Source organism: Mytilus edulis, chromosome 1, assembly GCF_963676685.1.
Source record: "Mytilus edulis chromosome 1, xbMytEdul2.2, whole genome shotgun sequence".
NCBI classification, from domain to species: domain Eukaryota; kingdom Metazoa; phylum Mollusca; class Bivalvia; order Mytilida; family Mytilidae; genus Mytilus; species Mytilus edulis.
The window spans coordinates 16,615,131-16,633,059 of record NC_092344.1 but is presented as its reverse complement, the minus strand read 5'-3'; the positions used below and the strand labels follow the sequence as shown (position 1 = coordinate 16,633,059).

Below are 17,929 nucleotides of genomic sequence, written 5' to 3'. Positions count from 1 at the left end.
TTGACATGTGCTAGTAACCACCTATACCAAGAAATATTTGCCACATTACATGTGCCAGTATCCTATACCAAGAAACATTTGTCACTAGATATGTCCCAGGAACCTTTACCAAGTCAAAATTGACACTAGATATGTGCAAGTAACCTTTACCTAGAAATATTTGCCAATGAACATGTATACATAACATATGTCTAAATATATTTGCTTCTACAAAGAAATATTTGTCAATTACTTGAATCATGAACTATTTGCCACTGGACATGGAGCAAATAACAGCTATCTTACAATCTACTCAGAAAACACAGAAAACATTTGGTAAAAGCTTTATTTGAATCCTTTAGATTCAGTTAAATAATAAATGTTCATATATGAACAGTGTTTGAACAATAATGCTAATATAAACAATCAAAATATGGACGGAAAATAGTAACAAGAAACTTTTAACATACAACTAATGTAAATAATATTTTGGAGAACAAAACATTTTAATTTCATTGTGGTTGAACAGTTAAAAAAATTTACAACTTACAAAGCACTTTTTTCATAGAAAAAAAAAGCAAAAATTTTAAATTACCATATTATAAATCAAAACAATAAATGAGAAACTAGCAATATTTTTCCTATGGGTACGTAAATTTTCACAAATGAGGTAAAGTACCTCAATACATTGTACAAGTATAACTTTTAAGGCAATCTAATACTGTTCATAGTCATAAACTGGTTTCTATAAATAAATATGTTCATATCCAATTAATCACAGAAACCTAGGTGAGTCCATAATATAAACTTGTAGGTTCATATTCTTGAAAAGCCAAATTCAGAAAATTTAGGAATAAATAAATTCCAAATTTTTTATTATTGGCTGAAAATTTTTAATAAAAATATGAATCAGTTAATATGAAAACCAGAAGTTAATTACCTGTTATCTTCTACTGCAAAAACAAAACTAGCATGACAAGATTTTTGAAATATGCACTGTTAGGAACATATAAAAGTATAAAAAGGGGAATAACTCTAACATGACTTACTTGGTTAAGCATTTTAATGAAAATTTACATGCAAAAAGTCATTTACAGAAATTAACTAAAAAACATCGTGTAATTAAATGTTTTTCTTTTAGAATGTATGTTTAAATCCTAATAAATAGTGACAACAAAAACATAAATTACTTCATAAAGTAATGGATTTTGTATGACCAGTGGCAATTCAGCACCCATAAAATATAGTTTAAAACAATTCATACATACCATTTGTACTAGCATGGGGAAAACGATGTATCCATTTCATCAAAAATAAGTTGACTTGGATTTTTTCCCTTATTACTAAATGATGTAAACCCTTTCTTACATAAATACAATATTAAAACATATTTTTTTAGACTGAACCTGATTATCTTTTTATTATCAATTTGAAGATTTTGTCATTTAATTTGACACATGCCGGTTACAGTGCCTGTATATCATCAGCGTTAAGAATTTTAAATTTTTGTTCTATTGATACTTAATAAGAATGTCTGCTAAGCCTAAGGGTCCTAATTTAAATAAGTAAAAAAAAATTGTTGTGCCTAAAAATAATTGAAGGTTTGAGTAAAGTATTAACTGTATCATCTTTTGAATATAATTTTTCTTAAAATCAAATAGATACAAGTATATTGAAAATCTAGTTAAGGTTTCACTCATGCCATTCTCACGTTACTATAGCAAATGCATCTCAAGTCATGAAATTAAAACACTGAGTTTTTCTGTGAAATATCTTAACAATGCATACATGTCTTTATAATTATTAATGAAAGACTTATGTCAAATCTTGAGTGCTATATATAGGAGAACTCATTCAAATGTAACTCCAACAACAGCCATTCTTGTCTTGATATTATCAGGAGTAATCTCCCCTTCTTCACACTGCCACAGACATCACATACACATGTATCACAGATGTGCTTATTCAGCAGTCTTTATTTGGTTACAAATCCCTGGGATTGTTAACGTGATAAATATTAAATTATGTCTTTTAATATAAATGAGCTAATTTGAAATAATCTAACAATAAATATTCCTCAAGAGTCTCTGTCTCGAACTTTCTTTTTCACCTTTTTACTTTTTTCATATCTAATTGTTTCAGATTCAAGGGCACTTAACTCCATGAGTCTTTGTTGAAAAGAAGGTTGAGCACCAATAACAGGATCTGTATATCTTGGTTCAACTGCAAAAGAAAGAAAAGTATTCACATCTTTGTCAATTTCAAGATTACAGCTTAAATTTTCATCTACTTTGAAAACCAGATTCATTTGAATTTTCTTGAATTTTAAAGAATCTATTTCTTTTCCTAAACCACAAGTTGTAATTTCTTCAACTATTATTTTCCATGCATGGTAAATTTAATCTCAAACATTGAGTAAAACATTTTTATGGTTTTTTCTTATCCAACAATTAAGGTATTATGGTTATCATTATGATCCAACCCTCTGGTATTGATTGATTGGTTGATTGATTTTTTGTTTTTAACGACATTTTCAGCCTATATCCTGGCAGCCAATTTTTATTGGTGGAACAAGCTGGAGTGCCGAGATAAACACTTTGACGGAAAAACTGGCAACAGATTAATTCACACTCAAAGGTGTTGAAATTCAGAATTATACATTTTAAAAGTAACCTCTCAACTTACTTTTCAAAATCATTTTTAATTTTAGTTACATACCTTCTTTGAAACTTGAGCGACCATGTGATGAATTCTGAACCATGATTGGTTTAACATTTTTGCGTGCCACTGTGGTTGAACTGTTAGATGCCACCATGGAAACACTTTTGCCTGTGACATTTTGTATTCCATTGGCACTATTTGATCCTGAGTTTTTTTGTGGTCCTGTATTTGGACTCCAGATTGTCCCCATGGCTATTAAATCATCGGATTCTCTACCTGAAAGTACAAATATAATATATTGTGAGAAGTTCATAAAAATATTTTAAATCCTAACCTTATTTTATCATAAAGTAGAAGAATTGGTCATTCTACACCATGACATAATACCATATGTATATGGTAACACGAAGGAAGGATTCATGATTAGATTACATGTACCTGCATTGCTCAATAACTGTTTTATTTAAAGAATTCAACAGACCTTTTAGCAAAAACTTTCACTTATAAAAATGACCATAAGTTATAGTGATTGGTTCATGTTTTTTATTGTGAGAATTTTTTTTTTTTATGAAAATACCATTTAATATGGACATTTCAGGGCTTTTCGTAATTCATATTCATTATTGTTTTGAGCATCAGTATAAACAGATTGTTTAAATATTTAGTAGTCTTTAAATCAGCAAAACCCCCTTCATAAACCACTACAAAGACATTTACTTTTATGTATTGTTTTAAAATATGTAAGAATCTGCTTTATCAAAATCATGACCCCCTCCCTCCCCCAGTAATTTGAATAGTTATAAATACAATATATACAGAAACACCTTTTTTTACTTGCATGACAGACAAAAATAGCATAATAATTCTTTTTTAAGTTTATGTCAACCAGTTAACCTAATTTAAATCATTCCATTATTGTACATAGTCCAAATGATCTCAAATTGCCTGACAACTGTAATTTAATTCTCTTGTACAATTATTATATCCTATGTCTATTCAGTGTCAACATTTAAAACGTTCTTTATCCTCATTTTTGCATTCTTATGCGTTCATATTTTTGAAAGTAAATATGAGGACATGTGGGTAATATCAATGAGACCACAACCTAACCACAAACAAATAGAATTTATGGCAACTTAATTTCGTAGGGGTTTATAAATCTATTTCTCTATTTTTTTAGTACATTTTTTTCTTCATAAAATCAAGACACACAATCAATCTTAGATATAAAATACATTAAACAATAATTTCAAATAGTTTGCAAGATAAATAAACACAATATCTAAAGCTCATCTGGCAAGAAACACAGTCACTGCATGATCCAAATGGTTTGTTTACTGGAATTCCATGACGAAATTGAATTTTCGATATATTCACAAATTTTTAGAAACAGAAAGCTCCTTAATATGTATGTATTTTATTTTTCATCCGCCTCATAAAGAAAGATACTTTGAACAGATGGAACAGTCTTGACAGATTACAATACAGTTTGTTTGCTTTTGCTCCTGGAATTGTTTATATCCTTAAGTTATTCTTTTGTTGATAGTTGTTTCATTAGCTATCATACCCTCCCTTTTTATTTTCATTAGTTGAACTACCTGTTTTTGTCATTTTACCATATTGATATATGTCCAAAAAGATCACAATTCCATTTTTATTGTGAAATATTCATGATTATTTCTTCATTTTCCTTTTTTCTTTTCTTTATTAAATTCATTTCAACAATTCACAAAATATATGCCTTATCAAGGACCCTAATGATATATGCTCGGCTTAAAGTAAGTTAAAGTAGACTTGTGTATATATAAATCAATGTAAGAGGATCTTTTAAAAAAAATATCTATCTTGAAAAATGGCTTTCAATGATAACAGCATTTACAATAGTACAAGAAGTTTATCTCCATAAATACAAAAAAAGTTTAGAAAATATAATTATTGATACTGTAGTCACTTGAATCAAATTTTTCTTTTGAAATAAATTTTCAAAATGATCAGCCTGTTTCCTGAAATTGAATCAGATTTTATGTAAATTTTGATCAATTGATTTATTGATTGCCTCTTATGTTATATTAGCTGTGGCATATTTTTTTATGTTCACCTAAATGGTCTCTCGATGGGTATGCAGCCAGAAAATGGAGGTGATCAAGCAATTATTTTTCTTATATTAGTCTTTTCTAAATTGGCATTTTTTTTTTAAGTTTAGAATTTAATTCTTTATACAAATAAAGAAGTACAGTTTTATCCTGTCCTGTACTACAGTGAAAATGTTCATTACATATAACAAAGTAACCATCACGGGAAGTAAACCAAGCAACCTTTCATCCCCTTTTCCCCTGTTTACAAGCTTTAGTAACCATGTCATCTCAAGTTTCCAAAATATTTCAAAGGAATGGCAAATTAAAAGGATTGTGCTTTGAAACACCTATGGTATCAGCAAAAAAATTCTACAACGAAATGCAAAATAAATTTCCTACAAATGTCAAGAAAAAAAAAGACAATTTACACTACAGAACCTGTGGGTTAAAGTAAAAACAACTATAGAACTTGGGAACTTTTCTTCAGAATTAAGCTCCAAATGTCCTTTTTCTTGGTTAGTCCATAACAGTTTTGCCAGAATAATATGGTGTGACATCAAAGTAAAATTTGCCTTCAATTTTTAAAACTATTCCTACTCTTAACTACTACTGTTTGTAGTTGCAAAAATCTCACCATTTTTTAGACAATTTAAAGCAGATATTCAGAAACCATTATCTTATCAAACTTCTTTTTATCAAAATTTTTTGGCAGCAGTTTAGAATCACGATTTCTGTATTTTTTTACAGCAGAAAAGTCCATACAAACCTAGTTAGAATTACCATTATGGGATTGTATTTACACTTTTTCCTACTCAGTCACATAAATAATATAATATACCATGTGTTATAAACAACACATAACTTACTGTTGCGTAAATTGTAAGCCAAAAGGTGCCTAACAACACTACTGTGTATTCTTGGCAATTTTTCCCGTTCATCCATTACTTTAAATCGTATAAAACTATTTTCTCTCCATTTGGTCCACATTTTAAAGTCCATTAAAAAGTTTTTCATTATGGGAAGACACGTTTGCTATGTCCAGAACCATGGACGTTGGTCTAAAAACTGAATTTGTACCAAGACCTGTATGATTATCACATAGAATTATGAATTCCTTCATATTAAACTTTATAGATTTCTTTGTAATTGTCTTCTGTCCATTGTTCCAATATCAATGGTATCAGATATTGGTAATCAATACCCAGAATGCAACAGTAAGATCAGAACAACAGATATCTTTAAAATAGTTGATTAATAATAAACGTCCATTTTTATGGCGGAAATCAATTAAACACAATCATTATCACTTTGGTTTTCCTTAAAATCGTTATTTATCAGCATATAAAACGGCTGAATGATTAAGAAATGTCAGAGATTAAGAAGGAGATCAAAGGAGAAGATTTACAATAATATAGAATTTAAAATCAATCCTGCTTATATAATGGCAATAGAACTTTTTTTTTTTTTTAAATCTGAAGTCATACTCAGCAAGGACTTTCAAGCGGTAAATGCAACGTATAAATAAATTTCAAAAAGATAATTCTTGATTTTTAATGCTTAGTTGTATTAATCATGTTAAGTGTTGTCTTGGTTATACATGTATTTCCAATAGTTTTTCCCCCTAATCATTAATACACAATGAGAAGAGTTTTTCTCTATCAAAAATCAATATTTTTCACTTATTATATTTCAAAAGAACATATGTATTTGTCCTTGTACAGATTTAAGCTATCTAGTCATATAAAAGCAATGATAAGATATAAATATTTAAAAACACTATAAATTCCAAAAGGTAGGAAAAATTACATAATATACAACTAGTTCAGATCATATTTACATATTTTAAAAGGTGTAAATTTATTTTTACTAATGTTTTAGTCATGCTCAATGAAGTATACAAAGTAAAAATATTTGAACAATCGATTAAAATGGCTAGAGCATAATTTCACTAATTTTAAATTTTGAATAAAATAAAACTATTACATGATTTAGTTCAGTGGAAGATCAAGTTATTTCAATTAATTTCATATTTCATTTACTTTTCTGATTCAACAGTTACAGGTATTCAAAGTTTTTACTCGTAAATAAAAATCTTGTTAGGTCACCTAAATACAACACACTGGCTGATTTTTTTCCCTGCAGAATAAGATAATCACCAACAGGTGCTAAAAAAAAATACTCAGTCCATGCAGTTTTAACAAAATGTGATCTCATGCAGCATGCAATGAAGTTAGTCTTCTTTCAATTCGAGTCAAATATATCACTGAAATTGCACAGCATAGTCTTTTCCAATTCTATAAATATATTTTTTTGTCAGAACAATTGTTTCTTCATATAATGTATTGTAGTTTGTTAAGAAACCCTGGAGTACAACACAAGTTTTACAACATTGAAAATATCTACAGTTTTGTAGTGAGAAAAGTTGATTTTATATTAGACGTCCAGCAATATTATCATAAGAGAATATTTTTTTGCTCATATTTTGGAATTTCTTGTTTAAAGACTTAAAAATGCAGCAGCTTAGCATCTATAAATAGCCACATCTTATAACAACTTTATGAATGGTCAGTTTTAAAGTCTATAGTAATGTATCATGCCATGATTATTTGTGATTGGACATTCTGCTGGAAAGCCTTGGAACACCATCTTAACTCCTGAATACCGATATTTTATTTCATTACAATTGTTTTTATCGTTAAAGAATCAAGAATAAAGTACCATAGACCCGTAAATATTAAATATCTGGACAAAATAAATGAAGCCTTTAAATATAGTAAACACCAAAAGGCTTAGTTGAGCTTCTGTAGGGACACCATGAAATTGTCCTTTCAAGTAAGAAATAAAGAAAAAAAAATATTTCAAACTAAATATAATACATATGATTTTTTTTCAAAAAGGACAAGGTAAAAATGAATTTGATTGCATAGTGAAAAACAAACTGCAGTTTCAGCAAGCTCATACAATAAGCAATCTTACCATAATATGGTACTACAACTGTAATATTTAGTAGTCAAATTTGTATTGTTCAGGAAAATATAATTCAATTCATAAATTTTGGTCTGATATTTGGTAGTTTATACTACAACCAGTCATTATTATTTAAGGCATATAATAAAACTGAGTGAAAAAGTATGTAAACATGGTATACTCTACAGTAAAAAAGTTTAATTTTAATAGTCAAATTTAGCTGATTGAAAATCATGTAAAAAATAATCCCTTTTTTTAAACTTAAGAAAATACATGCCAGCATCCATCAATGGAACATGTAATTCTTTATATGCACAACAAAAAATTAAAACAGCAGAGAAACAGCTCTTTTATTGCTGTTCGTCATCTCAAAGTCAAGGGCAATAAATCATGATCCCAGTAACAAGTTATTATTCTTAGACAATTGAAGGGCACAATATATGTCTGAAAATATATCTGTAGAAACAAATTTGTTTCTTTTTCTTAAGAGAAAATCATTTTTAGCAGTAAAACAGTATTGTCAGTTTAAGGTTATTCAAATAAAGTAATAGAGAGGCTTCGTTTTGTAACTACCTGATGAATAATTACCTCCCCTTGAACCATATAGGGGGTCTCCCTTGAGTAAACCGTTCCGTAAACCATTAGGTCGGTACTGATTGCCGTTTTTCCCTGGACTTGGCAGTATAGGTCTCAAATTGTCATCACTTTCTTTATTAAAATTCACTGCAAAAACAAAAAATTAGTTTTAGACACATCACATAAGAATAAGAAACGATTGTCCTGAACGGAAAACTTTCTAGTGACAGTTACTGCAGAAACCATTTTTGCCAGTAGGCACAAACTTTTTATTATTTATAATACTGAATAATGTCAAGATATCAACAGATTACTGGTTCAAGACAAAAATATCAAGCTATCAAAAAGGCTTTTACTATTGAGTTCAAAAGTATAATAAAAAAAAACACGAAAAAACTGAAGCTTTAATTATCCCCAAATATGCTTTAAATAAATGTAGAACATTCATAAAGAATGAATGTTAAATCATTGAGGATATAACATAGAGTTTTTATGACCGTAGTGTTTAGCTATGATTGAGCAATGTTATATCTACCTATTGGTACATAGAAAATAAAATTTCTATTTTTACAACTTTTTATACATACGTCTACCCCTGCCTGTTATAAGGTAGGGTTCTCCAGTAGGTTTCTGAGGACAGTAAATTTGCCTAAAAACCATTCTTAAAATCCACCAAAACTTAAAAAACTAGTTAAAATGGCAGCCATAACATTCATAAACCATTTATCCACAGGTACAAAGAGCAATATTTACAAAAGATATTTACAAAGGACAATCGTAGGTATTATATTCTTTCATAGATAATATAAATGAAATTCACATTTACTTTCACTTATGTAAACACTTATAGGACAATCCTAGTTTTGAAAATTAAAATAAGAAAACTAATTTAAAACAAGATTGAAGAATAGCCACTTTGTTAATGAAGAACTTCAAGCCTATTTTCTTGAATAGTTGCTATGATGCTACGACTGCATGGTTAACAATATCTTAAGTAAAAGTGTTAAAGAATTTTTAAAAGTCTAATTGCTTTCAACAGTAATTAAAATCAATTATTGTATGAATAGTTGAGGATTGATTAACTGTAATTGAAAGTGCTTCACTTAATGGCTTTTTAAAGGTGTTCGATATCATCTGTGAAATCAAGCTTATTAAAAATCTCTTATTATGTTCATATCATTACAATAAATATAAACAATACACAATTTTTTTTCTGAGGTTGATATCTGCAATGAAGCCTTTTTGGACAGAACATCATTTTTTTTTAATTCCCCCCTTTTTTTTAGTGCCACCATTCGTGTCATTCTTGCAAATCTGGTTTAAAAGATGTAAATGTATTAATAACAAGAATGTGTCCCCAGTACACAGATTCCCCATCCACACTATCATTTTCTATGTTTAATGGACTGCAGTGAAAATGGGGGGAAATCTCTAATTTGGCATTAAAATTAAAAAGATCATGATCAAAGGGAACATGTGTACTAAGTTGTTTGGACTTCAACTTCATCAAAAACTACCTTGACCAAAAATTTTAACCTAAAGGAGGACGGACGAATGAACTAACAGACAGACGCACAGACCAGAAAACATAAGGCCCATAAATGGGGCAAAAAAATGTAAATTGAATGAGACAGCATCCCAACAAAACATATAAACTGGGGTTGAAAATTGGATCATGACAAATGTGCATGACTGAATAAGTCAAGACACTGAAGTTGACCTGTCAAAAGTTGGCTTTCTTCTTGCATAGAAAAGAGTCAATCTAGTAACAAGATGTCTGCTTATTTATTTATTTTTTTAATCTATAAACAGTACTTTCGGTGTGAGCCTCTAAGGCTCTTTGTTGAAGACTAAACTCATAATGACCTATAATGGTTTATTTTATCAAATAGTGACTTGGATGAAGTTGTCTCATTGGTACTCATACCACATCTTCTTAATTCTACTTTAGAAATTCGGTTGCAAAACTGATAGAAAGGTGAACAATGAGTATGTCTGTGCTCTGACCTAATTTGTCTGTGCCCTGACCTAATTTCAAAATGGGCTATCATTATTGTTATAATATACAATCAGTTTATAAACCTTTTAAAGAAGTACCTTTATTTGTAATTTATAATAGAAGGATGTTTGTTCAGCAATTTATCTTTGACATTACAAATTAAATTTTAAGCTCTTAATTTATATTTATGGTTCCACCTCTTCATGTTAATAAATTTTCAAGCTGAACAATAAGTATCATGAATATGGCCGTGTTGAGTAAAGGCGGCAAATTATAGGTATAAAATCACACCAATAAAGTCAAAGGATCATACAGTTCTGATGATTTGAAGAAAAGAATTGAACACAAATGTTAAGCACTTTTCACAATACAATGTGTAGCTTTTGACAAACTGTCAAAATTTTTAAATGCATAAAACTTTATATCATATCAAATATAAATTTAAACTTAACATGTATATGCATGTCCTTTATCTATATGTGAATTATTGATGGAAATTTTATATCACAAATATTTACCTACATATATGCCAAAACTTACCAGAATCAAACTTATACATAATCAATTCCAATACAAAACTATGCAACTTATCACAAACATGGTCGAAAATTGAAAGGTCGAAACAATAAAGTTTAAAAATAAATTACCAGATTTATCAATACGTTCTTAGCTAGGTCATATATTACATCTAATATTGGAATAATTCTCTCTGTTGAATTCTAGCCAGAAAACAAAATTGTTTATAATCCTAGATCTTTTGAAATGTAAAAGTTTAAATTCCCTTATACCCTGGAGTTTTTAAATAGTAACCAAGGCTAAACACAAGATATACTATATTTACTACTAACAATTGTATCCTGTCATAGTGACACTTACCTTTTTCTATAGATAATGATTTTCTAGATCCACCTTTGCTTGCTGGTCTTCGATTATTAAAGTCCACTAGGTTGTTAGAACTATGACGGTCTTTATCTTTGCTGTATTCGATAAAACTGTTCTGTCTAATTTCATCCAGCTGAGGAGAGTTTCGAACCTCGTTGCCATATAATATATCTGTAGTTGAATAAGGAACTGTTGGCGTGCTGGAAGAACTGAAAATAGATAATGGTTGACTTAAAAATCTAAAAATTTGAACCTATACATAATTGTAGAAAGATTTTGAAATCAGATCCATTTTGTACAAATAAGTGTGACTTAAAGATCAATAGAACCAATCAAAGTTCAATACTTTTTTTCAATATATTCCTTTGTCTAACATGACTGTCAACAATGAAACACTTCAACAAGAAACAAATTGTCATACAATCCAGCCATTAACATTCAAACAGTGCAAGTTATTTATATACAGTGAAAGAATTTTTTACATTTCTCTCAACATAGAGATAGTGCACTAGCAACATGTTCCTTATAGGTAATATGTTTGGATATTTTCAGATTTTCGTAGTACTACCAGTTGCAGATATTAATATACGAAGATATGGTATGTCTGCCAACAAGATCAGCCCAAAGACCAAAAGGAGAACGTTTTACATCTTCAGAGTTCACCTTAAGATCTAAGATTGATACCACACCGTGCAAGAAAACATAAGAATTCAAGCCAAATTTTTTAATTCAGTTTAAGACACCATGTGATTTGCATTTGAAAACAACCAAGAAGTGTTATTAATTTCATGTATCTTATAATTTCTGTTTACAGTAAAATATTTCAACAAATTTATTGATTGATTTCCAAGAGTAATTTGGTATCATCACAAAGGTATTTGGACTGGTGTGAGTTTTACATATTAGGATCAGTCAGAATTTATCACAAACGTTTTATGCATTTTCTAACTTCGGTTTTAAAACCATGAGACACATTTATTTTGAATCAGTGGTAAAAAAATTTCAAAACTGGTGACATAAAATGTTGGTTAATTGTCAAAATTATAGAATAATCAGCAGGATTTTTTTAAATGTTAATCTTTTCTTTTTTAGACTTTGATTTTATTGCCAAAATAAAAGCCCCAAAAAAACACATCATTTGACCATCATACCTAAGTAGGTCTCGCTGTCTCCTAAAAAGCAAAAATCGTTAATAACTTAAGCATAAATTTATTCCTATTTAAACAATGAAAAAAGAGTGTTATACTTCAGCAGATGTGTTGATAAGTTACAGGATGACAATTAATTGAGCAAAACATATTTAATTCTATAATGAAATTTAAATGACATTCTTGTTAATTATAAAAACTCAAACATTCATGTATCATAAAAAAATGTTATATACACTGTAGTGATAGCATTACTTCACAATAAAATACCCTTATCGAAAAATGATGATACATAAAATAAACAGGATAAAAGGAGATAGTATTTGTAAACATAAAAGATATATAAGCACGTAAAGCCCAAACATGGATATTTTTAGGTTTTCGGTAACATTTTAGAGTCAACAGCATAATACATGGACATAGTTTTTCTCTCAACTTCTATAAAAATATTTGCATTCCCTCCACAGTCATTCTAATGTTACATGTTCAAGTTGTATATCTTTATTGTTTTATAGTACTTTAAAAACACCTTGGCAAGTAGTCTTCATGTACATGTTGTACTTACAAAAGGTGTGGATTTCAAGTATACAATTTATTTCTTTATAATGCAAATAAATAACTAAACAAATCAAAATACAATGTAAACAACGAACTATTATTTACATCTATACATTTGTTGATCTAGATGTCTGCTCTAACAATTGTTCAAACATACCCATCTTTTATATGTAATTATCTCCCTTACCTGATCTCAGCCAAAATCTTATTCAATGACAGATACGATTTACGTGTGGAATATCGACGGACTTGATAATCCATAGTTCAAATAGAATTATATTCTTCAAAAACTTAATCTTCATATCTGAACAAACAAAGTTTTAGTCATCCTAAAATTACTCCACTTAAATTTACACAAATAATTTAGTAAATATGTTATTATCCTAAGGGGAAGAATGATCTGATGGTCACCATTTTAAAGGTATTCCTTGACACGGGTTCCGTTGGTAATTTGAACATGCGTTAAACGTTCACACAACATTGGGTATAAGTGTAATCTTACAAGGACACAGTTTAGTATACCTTAAATTGAATTTGAACAATAACATAAATGTTTAAAGACCATGGATTGACCCAATATGATTAGCCAGATTAAATAACAATAGATCCCAAAGGAGAAACTGGTCAGTGTTTTTGTTTTAAACCAACGATCCACTGTTACTTATCATAAAATTGCCAAAGGAACATAAAATCATGTAAATAAACAACATGGCAATCAATTGGGAGCTACATTTAGTCTTTAAAGAAAATAATCAATTACAAGACATAAAATCATTTTTAAGAAAGTTGTGTAAATATTAAATTATATTTCTCATAAAGGTTCAGTTTCAAAACAAGTTTTTATTGATTGTAAATGTTTGCTAATAAAATCCAGTGGCAAACATTTTGTGAATATTTAGGACAAAAAAAATTAACAATAAATCCAAAAAGGTTAGGTAGGTGTGATATGTTAGGAGGATAGATTTAATCTGCCATGGGGAATGTTGGATTTGGACAGAAAATTTGCCTTGCGACAGGCCACCAAAGGACATCCCAAAGAGTTGTTGCAAGAGTTATTACAGTGTATATCGACGTTTATTCTTTTAAAATTTTTGAGGCTCTGCTATGCGCGTATGCAAATAGTCCTTAGTGAGATGTCTGCTTGCGGATGTTACTAAGTAACCTAATTGAAGTTGAAGTTGAAGTTCTTTAAGTTTGAGAGAATGTGGGGGTTCTCCTTTCTTTAGAGGCATCTCCAAGGGGTAATGAAACCCCCTTTTTGGACGATCAATGCATTTCAATGGAGATATAGGGTTGGAATCTCTTTATCATGGGTTGGGAACCACCCTTTTTTAAAAAGGCTAGATCCGCCCCTGATTTCCATTCTGTCTAGAGCAGAAAAAAATAATGTTCGTATGAACTAATTCATTCTTGCTAATGAAATATTAACGACATGCACAATCATTAAAATGTATACCAAACATTGACTTAATGCAATAGTATTGTTTTAATTCAAAAATATATTATATGACCATGAATATTGGATGGTTGCTAATAGTTTTAATTGTATATTGTTACACCAATTGAAATTGATTTTCAGTTCTAAAAGGTTTTGCATGTTTTCTTTTTTTTGTTTCAAATTTCCTATTAAATATTATACTGTACAAATACATTCTGCAGCCATTCATTTCTTTTTGTACTATTATAAGAAACAAAATAAAATATTAAATTTAGATGTCTTAGTTTTGACTGGAAAATGTTTCAATTTTCAGAGACAACAACCCGACCACAGAGCAGAAAACAGCCATAGGCCACCAATGGACATGCATTGTGATGTTCAGTAATTCATAAATTTTCAAATTATTTACTGTAGATGTATTTTGAATTAATTGGCCACTTCATAGTATTATTATTAAAAAGATATCACACATATGTTAATAAGTCTCATGCAAATATATTTCACATTTTCATACAGATTTAACATAGTAATTTGTAAATCAAATTACACATTTAAATATAGTAGTTTTTTTTTTTTTATAAATATCAATTTAATGGATGCTGTTCTTACAAAAATCAAAGCCAATAATATAAAAACAGAGTAAACTTACAAATTTAATGAATTAAGATTTCTGTGATTTTTTACCCTCACTGGATACAACCATGGACACTGAGGACAAATTACAGTTGCTTTTTTCATTAGTCCACAAAAAGTACTCTCCTGCATTGCACATTTCTAATAAAACTGTTCCGTGTACTAATGACTTTTATTATAGATAATTTCAATCGTATAAGTTTGAACCTTAGTATCATTCAATTATATTCCCTCTTTACCGTCTACTCAAGTAAATTTATGTCAACACTTTTATAACACTTAATATAGAGGTTAAAGTTAGGATCGCACGGTATTCAAAACAACATTTCGTTGCAAGTGACGATGATCAGCAGAAACCATTTAAATTGCCACAAAACTCGTTTAAAACTGGTATGTAAATTTCTATAGTATATACAGAATAATACAGGCTCTGTGTCTATATTTGTTACACTTCTACCGAAATCGATTTTAAAAACTTTGTGAATAAATTAACGCTTAGTTTAAACAAACATTGAATAATTATGATGAATAAGAATGACATTAAATACTTTTTCTCTCCCAGAGTCACAAAACACATTCACATTTTAAATCTACTTCTTCGGTCTATTGTAATACTACAAATGTGGCTACTGCTTTAATTTGATGATGGGACGCCTGAACCAATCTGAACATCCCTCTTTTAATATAGTTACCGTCACATTCAAGTAGCTAACAATTGAATGATCAATTTATCCTAAAACTGGCAAAATTAAAATTTTAAAAGGCCAAAGTCAATACCAGTTTGTTTATTATTAAAAACTGTTCAGCGTCAATGAATCAACATTGATCTGATTTTAGTTTGCCTGATAATCCACTTGTCTTATTCAAAATTTGGTTTAAAGAATAGAAATTTACACAAAAGAGTCATAAAAGATAGACTTAATGATATAAATAGTACCAGAAAATCCACCATGCAAATATTTTGTTTTCTGATTAATCAGTATCATTATCCATTTACAAAGTCAACCGTTTAAAGACAAGCTAATGGGTTGGTTTACTGATAAGTTTACTTTCAAATAAAGGTTCTTTAGAATATATAACAATGCCAAAATGACATGGGGTATGCTAGAGGTTTCTCAGATAATTAAAAAAAAATACAAATAAATTGTTAGCAAGAATTTGTCAATCTCCTGATTGTGTTAAGTCAGATCAACTGTTCAGTTTCTTACTTGAGATTATATATATATATGTAATCCAACAAAACACTTTTACCTTTCTTCTTTCAAATCCTCTTTCTTGTACTTCAAAAATTATATTTCATTTGGAATAACAATTTCATTTAACAGAAAGGGGAGTAACTCCAAATATTTTATTTTTCCAAATACCAGTACATGTTTCTTTTAAAATTGGATTGTAAAAGGTTTTTTTTCTCAACATATTCCTAAGAAGTAAAATAGCATTAACAAAAAATTACTTAATAGTATTATATAAAATACATACAGCCACTTCCAGTCCTGCCTATTGGCATATTAAATCAAATTTTGGGAGGAAGACACAAACTCTGCATATTAAAACAAACAGCATTGGATCAACTCACTGATGGATCTGTAGGTATATAATCTGTTCTAAGGATACATATCCTCTTTTTGCAGACAGTATAATTCCTGACCTATATAATGGTTGACCAACTTGTTTCATTTATTGTTTAATTGCAATTTTGCATGTATACATGGAATTATTCCATCAAATGTTTTGCAAAAATTCTTAATCAATCAATTTTTAATGTTTTTTTACAATCAACTGAAAATCACAACTGAACCTAGCTAAATTAAGGGAGTACTTAGGTGAGGTTTTGGAATTTGTGTCACATTTTCGGACTCCTTGGTTTTTTTCGATATAAGCAAGGTAAAATATTTTGCCCCATAACACCCATTTATCTTTTCATATTAGACTTAATAGTTTATAACAGGTCATTTACCAAAATTTAAGCCGATTCTTAATTTTTTTTCTTTTGATTTGAGACCGTAATAATATTAATTGATGCAAATATACCGTAAAAGTTGGAGTCAGCCTTTTCCCCCCAAATTTAAAAAATCTCTATAGAAAGGATCTCCATGACCTATCGATATTTTTATCTTATTTTGTTCCTTATTAAACTTATGCTCTTACAACTTATGGTATCAATTTTAAATTCTTGATTTTTTAAATTTCGAGTAACTTCACCTAAGTACATCCTTAAAGCTACCTCATAATTTAACGTGAATGTATGTCAATTTAAAATTGGACGGTGAACGTATATCACTCATCATTACAAACATATATATGTTTTAGGATTCAACAGCAGTTAGATTTATCTCCCTTACTATGATGCATATTGTAAAATGAAAAATACCAACTGTCTAACATGTTAACTATGAAAAACTGGTATTATTCTATTGACAATAGCTGTGAATTATGCATACTACTGATAATTTCAATAAATTTAAAAGTCAAATTAAATTACATTTAAGGATCAATATAAAAACTCACTTTGATGAAGACTGAAACCGAGAGCCAGTTGTCGCTGGTCTGACCCTTTCTCCTTCTGTCAATAAAGACACAGAACTGTTTCTACCATAAACATTTCTTAAACGAGAACTTTGTCTCAAGGAGTGAAAGTTACCAGTCTTTGGTCGTCCAGCTGATGTAATTATCATTACATTGCGGAATCGTTCAAAGTCACTCATCTAAACGTTTTAGACATGTATCGTTTTAGACAATATTGTTCAACTTCAATAATAGAATTTTTGCCTTCACCTTATTTAATATTCCATTCTACAGACCTGCGATAAGTATGTAGCATATTTAAATACATTTCATGTAATCCTTGCCACATGGGATTGCATATTCAAGTTTTAAATGAACGTTTTCAATGACAAAAGACACTTTTACTCAAACATCATCAAGTATGAATATGTTATTACAAATAAATCCTTTTGCTATTTTGTCAAGAACTCACTATAGGGGTGGTCATGTGAAAACATCTCATTTTCAA

The 17,929-nt window shown here is 29.2% G+C and overlaps 1 protein-coding gene across 11 annotated transcripts in view; it reads right to left on the bottom strand.

Moving 5' to 3' along the window:
* Window positions 1–308: 308 nt before the first annotated feature.
* LOC139524987 (uncharacterized) overlaps window positions 309–17,929 on the bottom strand; it is a 112,254-nt gene continuing 94,633 nt past the window's right edge. For 7 of the 11 annotated variants that reach the window (XM_071320209.1, XM_071320204.1, XM_071320166.1 and 4 more), the window contains 4 exons: window positions 11,134–11,348; window positions 8,256–8,405; window positions 2,698–2,916; window positions 309–2,202 (listed from right to left, as the gene is read on the bottom strand). In XM_071320209.1, coding sequence (XP_071176310.1) covers window positions 2,057–2,202; window positions 2,698–2,916; window positions 8,256–8,405; window positions 11,134–11,348 — 730 coding nt within the window. In that variant the 3' untranslated portion in view covers window positions 309–2,056. The remainder of the gene's footprint in view (window positions 2,203–2,697; window positions 2,917–8,255; window positions 8,406–11,133; window positions 11,349–17,929) is intronic. The other 4 variants (XM_071320173.1, XM_071320192.1, XM_071320161.1 and 1 more) reach the window with 1 other exon arrangement.